General features: G+C 38.8%; 1 protein-coding gene across 2 annotated transcripts in view; it reads right to left on the bottom strand.

Moving 5' to 3' along the window:
• Positions 1-15620, bottom strand: part of LOC112573544 (acetylcholine receptor subunit alpha-like) — a 54266-nt gene that overhangs the window by 12849 nt on the left and 25797 nt on the right. The window contains exons 2-3 of one of the 2 annotated variants that reach the window (XM_025254033.1): positions 10034-10329; positions 2761-2805 (exon numbers count right to left, since the gene is read on the bottom strand). In XM_025254033.1, coding sequence (XP_025109818.1) covers positions 2761-2805; positions 10034-10097 — 109 coding nt within the window. In that variant the 5' untranslated portion in view covers positions 10098-10329. The remainder of the gene's footprint in view (positions 1-2760; positions 2806-10033; positions 10330-15620) is intronic. The other variant, XM_025254043.1, reaches the window with a different exon arrangement.

The following is a 15620-nucleotide window of genomic DNA, read 5'->3' as shown; positions in this document are numbered from 1 at the left end:
TCTACGATTTGGTCATTGTGGTGATCAAAATATCCATTTTTCATTTCAGTGACGCACCAACGGACAGACGAACAGTAGAAATTAAACAGAATACAGCAGCAGCATCGAGATATAAACAAATTTGAAGTTCGATGTGGTCACATGTTTGCCTTCTTGAAGCATTTCCCTTTCTCCACGAACACGCACTCACGCGATTGAACGCACAAGCACGGACTGCTCTTGTAGACAAGACTACGTGACAGGATTTTGTACACAGTATTCTATGCGAGATAGAAACCAGGCTTTGTCTGTCTAATAGAGACACTCTTGTCTCTTTGTCAGGACTTATTTGCTTGTTTGGTTGTCCAGCGCACAATTTGCCAACAGCTCCTTGTTTATCAAACCCTTCCTTTTCTCTCAACCTATTCAACTAAACATTGAAAAGAAATACTTCAAAGTAAATTTCTGTATGCTTTGAAGATATAGCAGAAAGTGGAAAACATACAATATACAGGTAAAGGGAAATTTTATCAAAGGTGCTTTTGTGAGGATGACTAGACAGAAGAAAAGGAACAGGTCTAAACACAATGGGGATGAAAAAAAGAAAAGAAAACGGAAAATTGAATACGATTTTATTCTTTCATCCAGTTGCCGCAGAATTAAAGTAACTACAACAACAAAGTTTTGATTGGCAGTTGCTCTGTTTCTATGGTCGACGATTTGCTACCAAATTTTAACTAAGATAATTAACGCACTATCACACTGGAAAAATAAAGCGTTTTTTGAGCAAAATTACTTATCATAATCGTTACTTACAAAAATATGTTATATATATATAAGAATATGTTCTCCACGTACATCATCATCATCATCATCATCATCATCATCATCATCATCATCATCATCATCATTGTCAAACTAATTCATTTTTAATTTTTTTTTTCGTTTTGCTTTTGCTGTTCTTCAGGGATGAAATGACACCTTCTGCTTTTAACATTCTATCAAGTCTAAATTGTGGTTTGTAAACTTTGAAAAGACCCTCTACACCTGGAGGTAAAAGCACCAGAGGACCGCTAAGATGCACTCAGTAGCAAAACCCGTTGAAAGCACCTTTAAGGATGAAGTGAGCTCTTTGTTTTGAATACGGAAAGAAACTACGACATCTGTTAGACTAGGGCTTTGGGGTTTACATGCCAAGAGCTCTGTGTATATAAACAAATATTGCCATTTCATTTTTTCTATAGGGAAAATGTTTCAGTAAATAAAGAGAGGCACGCCAACCGTTCTGCCGCAGTTTAAATAAACTGATAACAGTCAGTATCAGTGTACTAAAATAAAACTCTTCTGAATTTATTATCGAAACCTGCTTCGAACTAGAGAATGCTATTTATCTTTTCTTGTAATGTTAAAAAAATGAAGCAACTACTTAGCCATAAATAGAACACGAAGGAAACTGTCGTCGTTGCTGTTGCTGGACAAGCTTTGAGACAACCCCGTTGTGGGCCTGTCCCCCGGTTGTAGTATTGGTTTATATTGTTATTCCGCGTGTTGCTGGGGAAGGATATTGCTGAGGGCGTGATTAGGTCTGCTCGCATAACTACGGCTGCTGCTGATGGCACAAAAAGGAGAGGTTCTTCCACACATGGCTGGCCATTAGCTGTGTGACCTGTTGATGCAAAACTAGATAATCCATTTTGCATAAAGAGTGGCTGTTCTCAAAGGAAAGACCTGAGTGGCTTTCGTTTCAGTACTTGAGAATTTCATCTGGTCTTGATGTCGGTTTCCAAATGTAATACGAACCTTGGCACTACGACTTTTTAATTATCAATTAACCAATTTTCAGTACTCATTATGTTGGTCATCATCTTGTTTGTCTGTCTGCAATAAGCTTCCTCTTTAATCTGCGAAAGTTAAAGGAAATTTGTTAGTTGGACGATGCCAGGATGTCGTTTGGATGTCAAAATGTTGGATACAACCCAGGACTGGAAGAGAGGACCAGAATGTTGACAGAGGACAATGCCAGACTGTCAGTGGCTCCCTCACACAGGAAGTCAACATCTGTTACCTTGATAGATGATCAGGAAGCTATTGCTCGTGCAATTTCTGCAGAATGACGAAAAGACAGATTGACAAAAGCCATGGTTTCATCTCCTTGACAAACTCCCTACAGCACTCTCCATCAGTTTCTTCAATAAGCATGCTCCAACAAGAACGGTCTCTTGAAGTTTCTTGTAAATATGTGCTTTGTGAAGAAATCAATTCAGCCATTCTCATGATAAGGAACACACTGTTTCTGTGTTACAACATTCGCCTTCGCACTTAATTAACGATATTAAAAACTCAGTAAGTCCGCAAAATATCCATTACTGTGTATTAATTATTACTCAGTAATTTTGATTTCAAGCAAAATAATGCAACATTATTCATCAAACTTCAGTTACTATTTATAAAACTTCAAAGAGTTGCTATCAAGTCGATTAAATAAACAGTCGTTCAGGGCTTCAAAGATGCGGGGGAATTTGAAGAATAGTTTGTGTGTGTGTGTGTGCGCGCGCGTGCAAGGAAGGAAGGAAGAAAGGTTCTGTTGTAAGAAGGTGTCTGTGAATGAGATTACCATGTATGCAACAGGCAAACTTCAGCTGAAAGCGAAATCGGCAAATATTCATTCATTAATTGCATTTTCATTTTTTTTTTCTTTAGTTTGTTAACTCTTTTATGGTAATACCTAGCAGCATGTGCTATAATATTACAAACATTAATATGCTTTAAAAAAAACCTTACTTTTTTGCATTTCGCTCCGCTCCCCAACCAGCCCAAAGCCGTAGCCTTTAGAGAGAGAAAGAGAAGGAAAACGGACGAGTTATTGATAAGACATACAGGAATATAACAAGGCGTGTAAACTCCTCTTCACATACGAAGTCACGCATTGATTTAATAATAAATATAAAGAATATAATAAAGATAAAAGTAATTATACAATCGTGCACATAATACCCTTCAAGAAAAGCTCACACGTCTGTTTTGTGTAAATAAATAGCTAGAGATGTATCTGGACTACTAACAGAACTAACGTGAAGAACTAGTGTAAATTGCACAGGGATGTTTTATGTTCTCACAACCGCAGAACAAAACGAAAGAAAGGGGGAAGATAGGAAGAGCGGAATGAGGAACATGGAGGTAGTAAAACACATTTTTCTCTATCCATACTTCGTGTTCAAACCTAAAACCAGTCGGTTTTTTTCCCAATCAAAGTCATTGAAGCAAGAAATCCTGATGTGAACTCTCCCCCTCTCTTCCCTCCATTTCCTTTTCATATTCGTTCTTTGTTTCTTTGACAGAGAGTCCATTGACTTCTTGGTGTCTGAGAATCCTGTTACGTCACGCTCTAGGATAAGGCGAGGCGCTGCACGTGATGCTGCCAGGTCAAGCGAGTGCATTCTGTGATGCTGCTACAGCCGCAGTTTGCCAGTAGACAGCCAGCTTCCTATTCTGAGATGGAAGAAAGCAGCACTACTTTGTTTTAACACAGAAGCCACTCTGCGTGCGCACTTGACCTTAAAGCAGTCTTGTAGAATGTAAAATGCGGTACTCAGGCGGAAATTAGATGAGTCAGAAGTCATTGATGATGTTCCCTAGCCGATCGATGTTTGGTCAGAATGAAAGGATGGCAGCCATGAAAACAATATTTCTTGCGAGTTGGAAAATCTTTCTGTTTATTACTGTACGTTTTCCTTTGCTTATTTTTGATGATGTAGAGATATGTAGGAAATTAAGAGAAAAGATAATTAAAGTCGATGTAGCAAGAAATAAATGTTTTGTATACAGTCCTGATTGTCCATGGATCTCTTACTCGAATAAGCCGCAGCAGCTGAGGTGTATTTGATCCTGAAAGATCATTCTAATACGATGAACGTACACTTACCTTGCATTTGCACGACGTATCACACACACACACAACGCTCGACGAGCCCCTCAGATGACGATGAGGATGAAGAGATTTGTAGATGAATAGACTCGAAGAGTCACAAGTTCAGAAGAAATGTCACTGAGAGAGTTATAAAGAAGATGGCGGAGAAGACCGTTGTGTTTTCCCGCTCACTCGGCCATTTTTATAGCATCTGCTTTTTTCTTACATATGACGTCTTTTTCTGCTTCAAGTGACGTGGAATAAATGACGCACACACGACGTCAGACACGAGACACCATTCATACATGAAACACTACACGACCTACACAACTCACTACAATCACCATACTGCAGCCATCTTTTGACCTTTGGCCTGCAGCTGCTGATACCTGTGGCAAGTCAGTCCTGCTGTTCTTCAAGGCTCGTGTTCATGGACATTTGTCCATAGATAAAATTTGATTAAGGGAACTAGATAGTTAAATTGACCCAGCGGCCAGACTAACTCCTGAGATATGTCTACTGAGTAGGTAGGGAAAGGGGGGGAATCGATGTTTTACGCCGAGCCAGCAACTAGGGCAAAGTAGCCAGCTCTGTAAACAGACACAACGTGCAAAGAAAGAACAACGTGCCAGAGACGAGAGCTGAACCCAGGAAAGTTAACCCTCGCTGTATTGGTGATGGGCGCTAACCGTAATTTGGCAGTCATGACATTATACAAAGTTCTGATCAACTGCCAGACGAACTAAACATTGGATTGGCGTAATGACATTTTGATTTTTAGGACAACTGCCCGCCTCCAAACGATGTTCAATATATTTTTTACAGATATAACATTTAAATGAATTTTGAGTGCAAGCTCTGTGGACTCTAAAAACAGACATTGCCTCTGTGTGTCTATGAGCAAGAAAAATTTTCATACCTATTAAAGTCAGACAAACTAGTCTAAAGAATGAAAATACTTTACACGTCCACTGACGAACTATTCATTTCACAGCCTCAAAATACTTTCCCCTTTCTCTCAGACCTTTGTTTTATTGGAAACTTGTATGTGTGTTTCGAGATATTTCGGGTGTAAACACAAAATGTTTTACAATTCTTCTAGTGCGATAGACATTTCGGGTAAAAGATACAATACCGTGTTTATTTTATTAAATCATTCCGTTTGCAAAACATCATTATATTACTAGCCCTAAAAATCATAACAAACCACATTCTGACTAAAAGATGGTTTTTAATTATTTGAAATCCCGTGTTTTAGTGAGCTTTGATGAGCTGAGTAATTAAGCAAAATCGATAATAAAAATATGTCTGTATTTTTTCAACATGTTCGATGTCAGGTTTTCATGGGTTCCTCTGATGATCTTTGCTAAAATAGCTCTCATAAGGTGTCAGCCAGTCCACAGAGACCTTCTTAGAGCGGAAGAGGTCTTCAAGTGACGCAGATAATATGGATGCTGGATGTGGAAAAATCCAAACTGACAGTTGAGTGAAAAACTGACTTCATCCAAAATAATTGTAACGTCTTTGAGATCATTGATTCCTCTGCATGAAAACAGCCAGTGCCCACCAGTCCTTGCTTCCTTAAGCAAATTTCCGAATTCTAAAAACGTCTACCGTCTTGAGAAGCTTATTCAGTCTTCCATTGGATTTTTGTTTTTTTAATATTTCTATCTTAAATTATGGGTCGATTCTAATTTGAATCGTAACGACAGATGATGTCGGAAATCTTCTTGCTTCTAGAAATACCTAGACGTGCTCTTTCAGAAATTTCTTTCAGAGTTTATTTCTGAAGACATTATTTGTGATTGCTAGCGATATGGACTGGTCGGTGGCTGGAACTGTTATTAACTCATATTCCCAAAACATTCAAGTAAATATACTTATCTAAAAGTCAAACTTATGTTAGTTACAATAAAGCAACATACTAATCCCGCAATGAAAAATTTCTGCTTTCAGGAATAATAAAATTTAACAATCTTCTTGGCTTACAAATGATAACATTCTTATAACACGAACTTCCAAGTACAACTACAGAAGATTGCAAGGATAAAACCCACACTTCTTACAAACTGCTCCTTTTCTAACTGATTAGATCCACTTTCTTTGGTGTACTGCTTCGATAACTCGCCTGTCTAACACTGGGTGCAAGAGGTCCGAGGACGAATATCAACATCTTTACCCCACACAGGACTGTCTAATAGTCCCTGGCTTTGTCTGTCTCCCTTACAGACCACGAGGCGCCGTGGCTCTCGAAACGACAAACGTGACTTCTAGCTTTCTGACCTCGTAACCTCAGCACAGAAGACCATCATTCCCTTGCCTACATCTCTACCCGACGGGCAGACTGGCCGGCAGACAACAAACGCACAGATTAGTCCGGAGTGTACGATGAGTACCAGAAGTCTTGGTGCGAATCATCTTCGTCTATTAGGTTCAGTAACTGAGAACAGCCCTGGGATGTGTATCGTCGATTTTTTTTAACCATCTCGCTCCCCTCCATCTAACTCCACCATTCTAAGCTCCAGCATCCTCATACCATGCTCTGGGGTTGCTTTGACCAGATTGTGTGGATGGTGCTGGCCTCACGAGGTAACCAAGAGATTGTAACGGAAACGTCTGCATCGCAAATATTTTATTTCCGTTATTTGTGTAAAGCGTCAGTTCGAGAGTTAGGGTAAGAGGTTGGATGGAAGAACAAGGTGGTGGTTTGGTGATTGGTTTTTGGTCGGTTGTGTGTCGTGTTTCTGTCCCTTTTAATCGTTTGTTTATACAGAAATACAGAAATACACTGACACAGTCGAACACACCAACAGAAAAGCAGACACCCCTGCATTAACCGAAACATGAACACTACCTATTTTACTCTCTCCCACTTTATCACACACCCTCTAACAGTCTAACTCATTGATTGATTGATTGATTGATTGATTGATTGATTGATTGATTGATTGATTGATTGATTGATTGATTGAAACATATCAACGCACCCTACGAGATTTTAAATCCACAGCACGTGATCTATACTTGATTTAAATCTTCCCACCGATTCACCCCTTAAAAAATTTTCGGGTTTTTTTTTCCAATTGGATTTAAACTAAAAGTTTATTAAGAAGTACTTTGATTGAACACACTGCACGTAAATAAGAAGTGTCGATAATTTTGTTATGAGTTCCCCAAGCAAGGCATGATAAAATGTGGAAATGGCAGTCCACACAACATCCTGTCTGGCTGTGACGAGTCATGCTGCTGGGCTCATATCACTCACCTCGTCGTGCACTCGGGGCTCGGCCATCTCTTAGCGAGTGAGTTTTGATCCCACGAGAATGTAGCATTACATTCCTTCTCATCTTTAGACTTCATATGCGTAATGAATATTCATGACAGCGAGAGTGTCTCTGACAAATAGGACCCCCCTCCCAGTCCCATCCAAAAATGTTTTCTCTTCAGTGTTTTTGTCAGTGTTGGACAGGACGCATCAATAACAATCGTTTGGCAAATTGTTAAATTAACATATGTGTCATACAAATGAATGAATTTTGTCCTTATTCACAGAATCGTCTTCATTGTTAGTTCATTTTAATTCTTTTTTACTCTTCTCATCAAGAAGTATGCTGCTCTCACTTCGTGTTGCTGTAGTTAAAGGGAAAGACAAGTGAAGTAGCAAGGATTTACTTAAATGACAAATACTGATGATATGAATTTTTTCGCGGCATGTCTACATTTCAGGTTATTTGTTGTGTTTTTAACGAAAAGTTATTTTTTAATGCAGTTTGATTTGTACCCACAGTGTTAGGGGAGTCTGAGGCAGCCCACTATATCAAGACTTGATACCCAAAAGAATTTAAGATCCAATAAACCGTAAAATGATAAATCTTTGTAACCGGAGTCATTACTAACTACAATAATCTACAAAACAGTTAACTAAGGTTTGATAGCAATGTATTTTAAAATAGTCTCGTAGCATGGATAACTCAGTCTTTAACAATCTCTGGCAGCATAATTCCACTCAATATGATTCCTTTACACGAACTAGTGTGAACGTGTGTGAACACGCAAGGAAGCTTCTGCTTTTCCTTAGTTTAAAATGTCAAGATTACACGAAGTTTAGCTCAAACCTGTTGTACTAGCTTTCTTACTTTACCTAAGCCTGCCCTGTACCCTCGTTTGTCTTTAATATGAATTTGTCGGTTATTTTACATCCGCTTTCTGCCGTCACTTCACATCTCGGCTCTTGCGACGTGACCTTTGACCCTTTTGTTGCTGTACAGATCCACGTCACTGCTGGAAAAATGCAAACGTAACAGCTGGGAGCTGGCCATTGACGGGCGATGGAAGGGACAAATGAAAGAGAGATGGCCCCAGCCGCTGAAACCTGGAAGAGGCTTTACTGGGGAGATTTGCAGGCTTTTAACCCTGGTCAATCGGCGACTGTCTGCATGCAAATCTGCTGAGGAATGAGACTAACGGGCTCCAAGCCCAGAAGACAGCAAGGATCGGATTGAAGTGGCAGGTTTCTCGCACATTGTTTGGGAAGTCTGGCTGAATTGTGCTTTGGGGAGAAAAAGAAGAAAAAACAGGATGAAAGGAAAGGAAGAAAAAGAAAACAAACAGAAGGATTTCCAGAACGTGGTAAAAGTATGAAGATTTTTATTTCTTTTCTCTGACACGTTAACATCATTTAGTTGAAAAAGTCTTCTTAACATTTGATTTTCAGATGTTTTATTTGTTTGAAGTATTTTTAAATGCTCGTATTGTTAATTTATTTATATGAACGCCTTCAAAACTGCTAAGCAGGCAGAAACCATAAAACAAGTTCAAACTTTAAGAGTTCCAATCATGTTGATTTGTCTGTGATTTTATTCTCAACTGCTTTAACAAACAAATGAAGTCTTAGAAATGCAGTTATTTCTTCTGCTCTTTAAACTGAGGGAAAATACTACATCACCCTGACTTTCAACAGCACCTTACACTTGGCTTCTTCATCGGGTTCGCGAAAAAGTCTTTCAGTCTATCGAGCGATGCGAGTCTCAGTTCTAAAGGTCTATTCAACTCTTTTAAGAATTCAGAATGATGAAAGTGAAGAGAACAAAACGCTTGAGGTCAACTCATTTGAGACCACACAAGTTTTCTGTTCTTTATTTCACCAATTGCCTCTCAATGTTGATCTTTACTTTCCTCTCTTTTTATGCTTAAACAAGTTTTCTCTCGACTGGCTCTTACTGACCTTTCAAGGCAAAAGAAAAAAGTCGCAAAGAAGCTTTCAGGCTTTTTGATAACCCAGGAGAAAACAACAGATAACCGCAAGATTAGTCGAGAGATATATATCAGCAGTAAGAAAGATTCCTTTTCTTAAAAGTCGACAGATAATTTAAAATAAATCTGGAGAGATTAGCCATATCAGAGAAACCCATAAAAGTAATGACTTAGAGCTTATTTTTCAAAAAAAATGATTCACAGATTAAAAATAAAAACACGCATCCACGCACGAACACATACGAAAGCAAACGCATGTATGCACGCAGTACACAGGGCGCACGAATACCAACTCGTGGACAATGACATTTGTGGGTTTGATCAGGGAAACAACAAAGCATACACCCTCATGTTGAGGGAAACTATATTAATTAGTAACGGAAAACCCCTCACTTCTAACCGGGGGTACCTACTGTACATTTGTCTGTATCTTAATTTATGATAAGCTGATGTGACTGTACGTTAGCACACGAAATGCTACTGGTATGTAAAAGGTTGATAGAAGGATCAGTATGATATGTGTTCAGTGTGTCCTGCTGATCTCACTTGACTCACACACCTTGTCTCACGTATCCTCGCATCACATCTAGTTTCAGCATATGAGAATGTCTAAAAAAAACTGTTCTATTTCGCATTCATCACGCTTGAGCTGCTGACTCGGTGTAAAACAGTTATAGATAAAATACACTTCCCTTCAGCGCTCTTTGATCATTAAGAGTGCAGAGTGAACAGACCACAAATTATTATTGACAGACACCCACTTGCTCCCAGCTATCTTTTGCAACTTGCTCGCTCACTTGATTTTTATGCTTGTCTATTGAATCAAGAACAAAACTCGTTTGCTGTAACCCATCCTTTGTTAGGAGCTATCATACCCTGTGGATCTTTACTCACCAATGCTGCCCACCACAAACACAGACAGCACTAGCAGCGACGCGACAGCATAGTGGCACTCCATGTTGTTCGGTCCTCTGTAACTTCCGGTGTCCCCTTGGTAGCTGCCTGCCGACCCTGTGGGCAAGCCACTCAGATGTCACTAAGTGTTAACCATCTTCAGAAAGGGTGCTGCCCAGAAAATGTTCTTGTTGTTGTTGTTGTTGTTGTTGTTGTTGTTGTTGCAGTAATGACGCTGTTGTTTTCCCCTGGTTGTCGTTATCCCATTTCTCTTGACAGCAAGTGGGAGGTCTCACCTGAAAAACAACCAAGAATTAAATAGAGTTTATTGAGAGAATGATAACAGCAAAAATATATATAATCTTATCAGTATGCGTCTTATTTGCTTAGGAGTCCAAGATATGCGATGACGTCATAACGGGGATGTCTCGCACTCCCTGACACTCAGAATGAAGACTACTGCAATCTTTGACCTGGCATCTTCAAGAACCTCCCCACCTCTCCAAAAAAAAAAAAAAAAAAAACATCGGCTTCATCTGAGAGGGTTTGGCAGGCTTGGTACTTAACACTTTCTTTCAGACTTCCGTGGAAGATATCGTGCTATCAAACCTCGCAAATCCTATTTTCCGCCTGAAAGGTAATGCGTTACGATCCATTAACCTTTGACGCCTAATCAAGCATCTACCTCTTTTCTCTTCCGCCACTGATCTTCTAATTCTTCTCCCTTTTCTCTCAAAAAATGCCCGAAGTATCCTTTTCCTGCTTACTCGAACTTCATTTAATCCTCCGAGAAACAAGTTATCTCAGAGTTTTTTGGTGCGTAGAGAGAAAAAGATGTTTGTTTTGACACAAGTGATGTGAAAAAAAGTTGAAAATTAAGAACTTTGTACAGAAGGTAAAGTTATGATCTCAATAATGTTTTATTCAGCCAAGCAGGGTGGAAAGACAACGATCGTGGTCTGCTGCTGTTGCTGGAGTTTATCTCGATAGTCGGATGCTTGTGTAATTCACGGTGAGACAATCAGTTGAACGCTTCTAGGAATTTCTTCATGGAGCCCCCGAAGAGTGTTACAACAAGAAATCCGATGTTTTTAGTGGCATCCATATGTTTGTCTACTGGCAAATTTTTTGTCCGTGTGTGTGTGTGGTCGGGTGAGCAAGTACATGTTTGTATGTGTTTGTGCCTGTGTTTATCCACCTGCTGGTTAGTCGGGCACTCAAGACTTTACCACAATTTCCATAAAAAAAAGTTAAGTTTATACAGTTCATGTCCAGAACAAGTTTGGCCAAGAAGCTGATAAAAGAAAAGTTAAATTAAATAATAAAAACGTAGTTAAAATGTATCACATTATTATCATCAGTTTCTTCTTTCCTACTACATTTGCTTCTCATCACCCTCTTCTACCTTCACCTCTTCTTTTTCTTCGATGAACGATATTCTGCATTCAGATTATCTATCCCATAACAGTCTGTCAAATTCTCGGACACGCCACCGCATCTGCTTCAATGCCACTGGAGAGACGGCATAGCGAACATGCAAATAGCCATGGCGGAGTAATCTCAGAGTTCAAAGCCACGTGATCACAAACAAACAAGCCTGACGGGAGGATGGCCAGGACCAAAATAGAAGGCATTCTTCGGACTCGCCTGCCTCTGATTTAGTCTGTGGATTCTTGTCTGTGTAACCTACTGGTCGAGGAAGTTTCTAGGTCAGTATAGAAAGATTAGGGAAAGCCCTGAGCCATCAAAGATTCCTGTGAAAGAAATGATCCGTTACTTATACTTTCAGTTTCCCGTTGAAGGATGTTCTCGGAGAAGGCTCTATTATTCTATTTCTCAATGAACCTTTTAAAAATTATATTTTTAACATTGTAGACATAAGTTGTAGTTAGATCATTACAATAGTTCTATTGCCGGTAATATTTCTCTATATTAATAATTAAGAACACAGGTATCACCCATTCTATTATGTCCGTGCTATTGCAGGTCCTCCGCAAACAAAATTTTAACAATCTAGACATTCCGTGTTTAGAATGTTACAAGGCTAGCGGATCTCAACAAATATTTATTTTCATTAAGTACAAGTTATAAGGAACTTCAGACGTGGGGGATTGTATAAAATAATGCAACAGACCAAGAAGACAATCACAAATAACAAAAAAGGAGCACGCAAGCCTACATCAAATAGATTAATGTTTTACAGTTCGAAAACGAATTAATCTTACTTATAAGTTTACTTTCTTGACATCGCAAACTGTGATGAATAACAGAAAGCATGAAAGACGTCTTTGTTTCTTTATTTTCTTTGAAACATCCTGTTAGGCAGTCGTCGCACAAATTAAGAAACATTGTTCTTCCCGTACGATGACACACACGCTCCCTCTATTTATTTATATGTTTTATGGGAACTTTTAAAAATTATTATAAAACATCTTCATGTTGCACTATTAACTATACGATTCTAAAGGAAATAATGGAGATAGCAAGTAATGGAGGAAAAGACATCAAAAAATAATAAATAATGAACTTAAATATCGTGAAGATGCCAAGTCAAACAAAGTTATATTAAGAAGTACAAAAATTCTCCACTTTAATCTTAGTCAAAGGATGCAGAACATTGGAAAAAGGGAAAGTCATTGGAGAAAATCTGCTGGAATGGGTCTGTGGGAGGTCTGAGCTGTCTACAGATGACCTCAGCACCGTGCACAATCTGGCTGACCTTTCGTGACCTCCCAGACACGTGTCTGCGGTTGATTGATCAACTCGGACATCAGTCCTGGTCCACAGACAACTTCGTAATCAAAGAACAGCACAATGTGAATTTTTTTAACAGAACTTTTTTCCAGAATGGATCCTGGTTTGCACTGATTTATCTGAAATATTTGGACCACGATATAAACAATGGTAAGTTGATATGAATGTAAGAGTATGGGTGCCAGCAGTGTTATGACCCCCACAAAGGTGCAGAATGTCTAGTACTTGTAGATTCTGACTAAGATATTTCTTTTTTACTCTGTCTTGCATTACGGATCCCTGGTGGACGCATTTTGAATATATCTATTTCTGCCCGCTGTATCAAGAGCTAAAGGTGAGAGGAAAATTCCAGTCTCGTGGGAAATGTCTCATAGCTATGTTCCATGAAAAAAAAATGGCGAGATGTATGAGAAATTCCTAGTCCTCGTTTTTCAGAATTCTGGCAATGTCTATGCATAGATGTGTTCCTTTCTTTGTGTTAGACCTTCTTGTACTGTGTAACCACGTGTAGAAAAATTTCTATTTCATCTACCCGATTCTGTATGGATTACAACAATAAACGTGGGCTCTCAAGCAAGTTTCAATAAAATTGTACATTTTGATTTTGATCTAATCTGAATTTTCTAGTTTCGTAAAATTCTGTGTTGGGTTAGCCCCAGTGAGTTAAGCACAAGACCGACAAATTTTTATCTTTCATTTTTTCCCTAAGCTCCTATTTCTGAGTGCATCCAGTGCCGGAATCTGAAAATTTCAAACATGGCGTTTCATTGACATTTCTTTAACTATCCCTGACACTCACTGAGTCTTTCATATTCTTTCTCTCACACCCACACACTTCTTTTTCTGTCTGTCCATCTCACGCACACACACACACCATATAACATTTTTCTCCTAGCTATTATTTCAAAATCTTTTCCAGATTTGCTCAGCTCTTCACTCACACATGGCTAAGGGGAAACTTTTCTGAACTAAAGTGAAAACGTACTTGATCTTCAAGACTCCACTGTAAATAAACACAAATGCGGCACAAACATCAAGTGTTCTGTAATCCTGTAGAAATGATTGCAAACCCAAACCTTTCTTTACACTTCAGTGCACAGACATCAGCAGTAAAACAAAGACAACGGAGCGGGTATTGTTAAAAACAGCCTTCTGTTTTAAACCGACGAGAGAACCAACAAAGGATTGGCGACTAACATCAACACACTCAAATACTGTCAACACTATCACTCTTTGTGTGAGTCAACCTGGCGATGACTGGTGATCGCATTTCTTGCATACTACACGTGGCCATAAACTCTTTAACTGTACATTCCATGTGAACATTTTGTTACATCGTAAATTGATAATAAATGTCATACAGCTTTACGCAGACTTGTTAAAGATGGTCAACGAGGAGTGAATGTTATCCGTAGCTTGTGTAAAGCTCGTGAGGGAATTGTAAAGTTCAGAACATGCATAATAGGAAAAACGTTTTATAGTGTTGAATATCTATTTATCTTTCTGTCCATTTCTCTATCACCAGACTTCATCCAAAGAAGCATACTTCGACTCATGTAGTTACCCACTGGCCTCTAGACCCAAACTGTGCTCACGTGTTTCTTTTGTCGCCATGGTGACTAAAGCACAACGCTAACATAACATGGGGATACAAACACTTTTTTGCAAACCCTTTTATCGACAAAGCTGTTATATTTTAATTGAATTTTCACAAGATGGTGTGGTTTTCATTTTTAGTAGCTATGTCTTTAACTGATTTTTTTTTAATCGAGAGTTTAGAATAGACAGAACCGTTCAAACACTCGTTAGGACTCATTGATCTTTGTCCTTCTGTGTGGCACTGTCACGTGTTCTGTGTAAATAGGCAGAAAGTTTAGAGTCTTGGCAAGCAACTGGGCTCTTCAAAAGATGAGATTTTTTTTTTTTTTTTAGAAACCCACGCATACATTGATGTTTTTTCGAGAAAAAGATACACTGGCTATGAAAATCCTTATTTAAACTGAAAGTTCATCGCAAGAGTTGAGAATGTGGGTGGTCCCTGTTCTTTTAAATACGTTGCTTTTACAAAAAATAAGATGTAAGATGCTGGGAATTTCCTGTCAGATAAAACAGGACAGGTAAATCTTATGCTAGGGTCTGGTGTACGAAAGAGCGCATGCACCCATTCTCCGATCTTCTCCAGCACTCACAGGTCCCCTAACGCGAGCGCGCGCACACACACACAAACACACATACTTTCGTTCTCTCTATCTCTCTATCACACACAAACACACCTTCTCTCTCTCTCTCGCACACACATATACACACATGCTTTGCTAATATTTCTTTCATAGGCCGCACAGCACGTGCGGGTTTCATAGACAGATGTAAAGCTAGGCTGCAGTCATTTGTATTATTATTGTAACCCTAAAACAAGCTTCGGCGAACGTCTTCAGACAATTATAAGAACTCTTCAAGTCCGAGGAAATAAGGAATAAATTAAAGTTTAAGTTAAGCGAGTAAAAATGAACCCACAATACCATTTCATTCCTAGCGTTTATTTTTGGTTTATTTAACTTCTACTCCTGTCTTCGCCCATGGCGTCTCTAATTGTAAAAATCCACTCTCAAGCCAAGTTTTTTTTTCTTTATATCTACTTATCAGTAATAATAATATAATTTAATATGCTAAATATCAAGTATATAGTGGTGATTTATCGTATTATCCTTGTACTTTAAATATTATTATCACTATTATTATTGAATTCAATTTACTGCTCACAGGACTACCAACGACATTTTAATTACACAACTAAAAACGTGCGCAGTAACATACAGGTAGCTACGGAACCAGG

This window comes from Pomacea canaliculata, linkage group LG1 (assembly GCF_003073045.1).
Source record: "Pomacea canaliculata isolate SZHN2017 linkage group LG1, ASM307304v1, whole genome shotgun sequence".
NCBI classification, from domain to species: domain Eukaryota; kingdom Metazoa; phylum Mollusca; class Gastropoda; order Architaenioglossa; family Ampullariidae; genus Pomacea; species Pomacea canaliculata.
The sequence above is the reverse complement of the archived record's forward strand: the minus strand, read 5'-3'. Positions and strand labels throughout refer to the sequence as shown.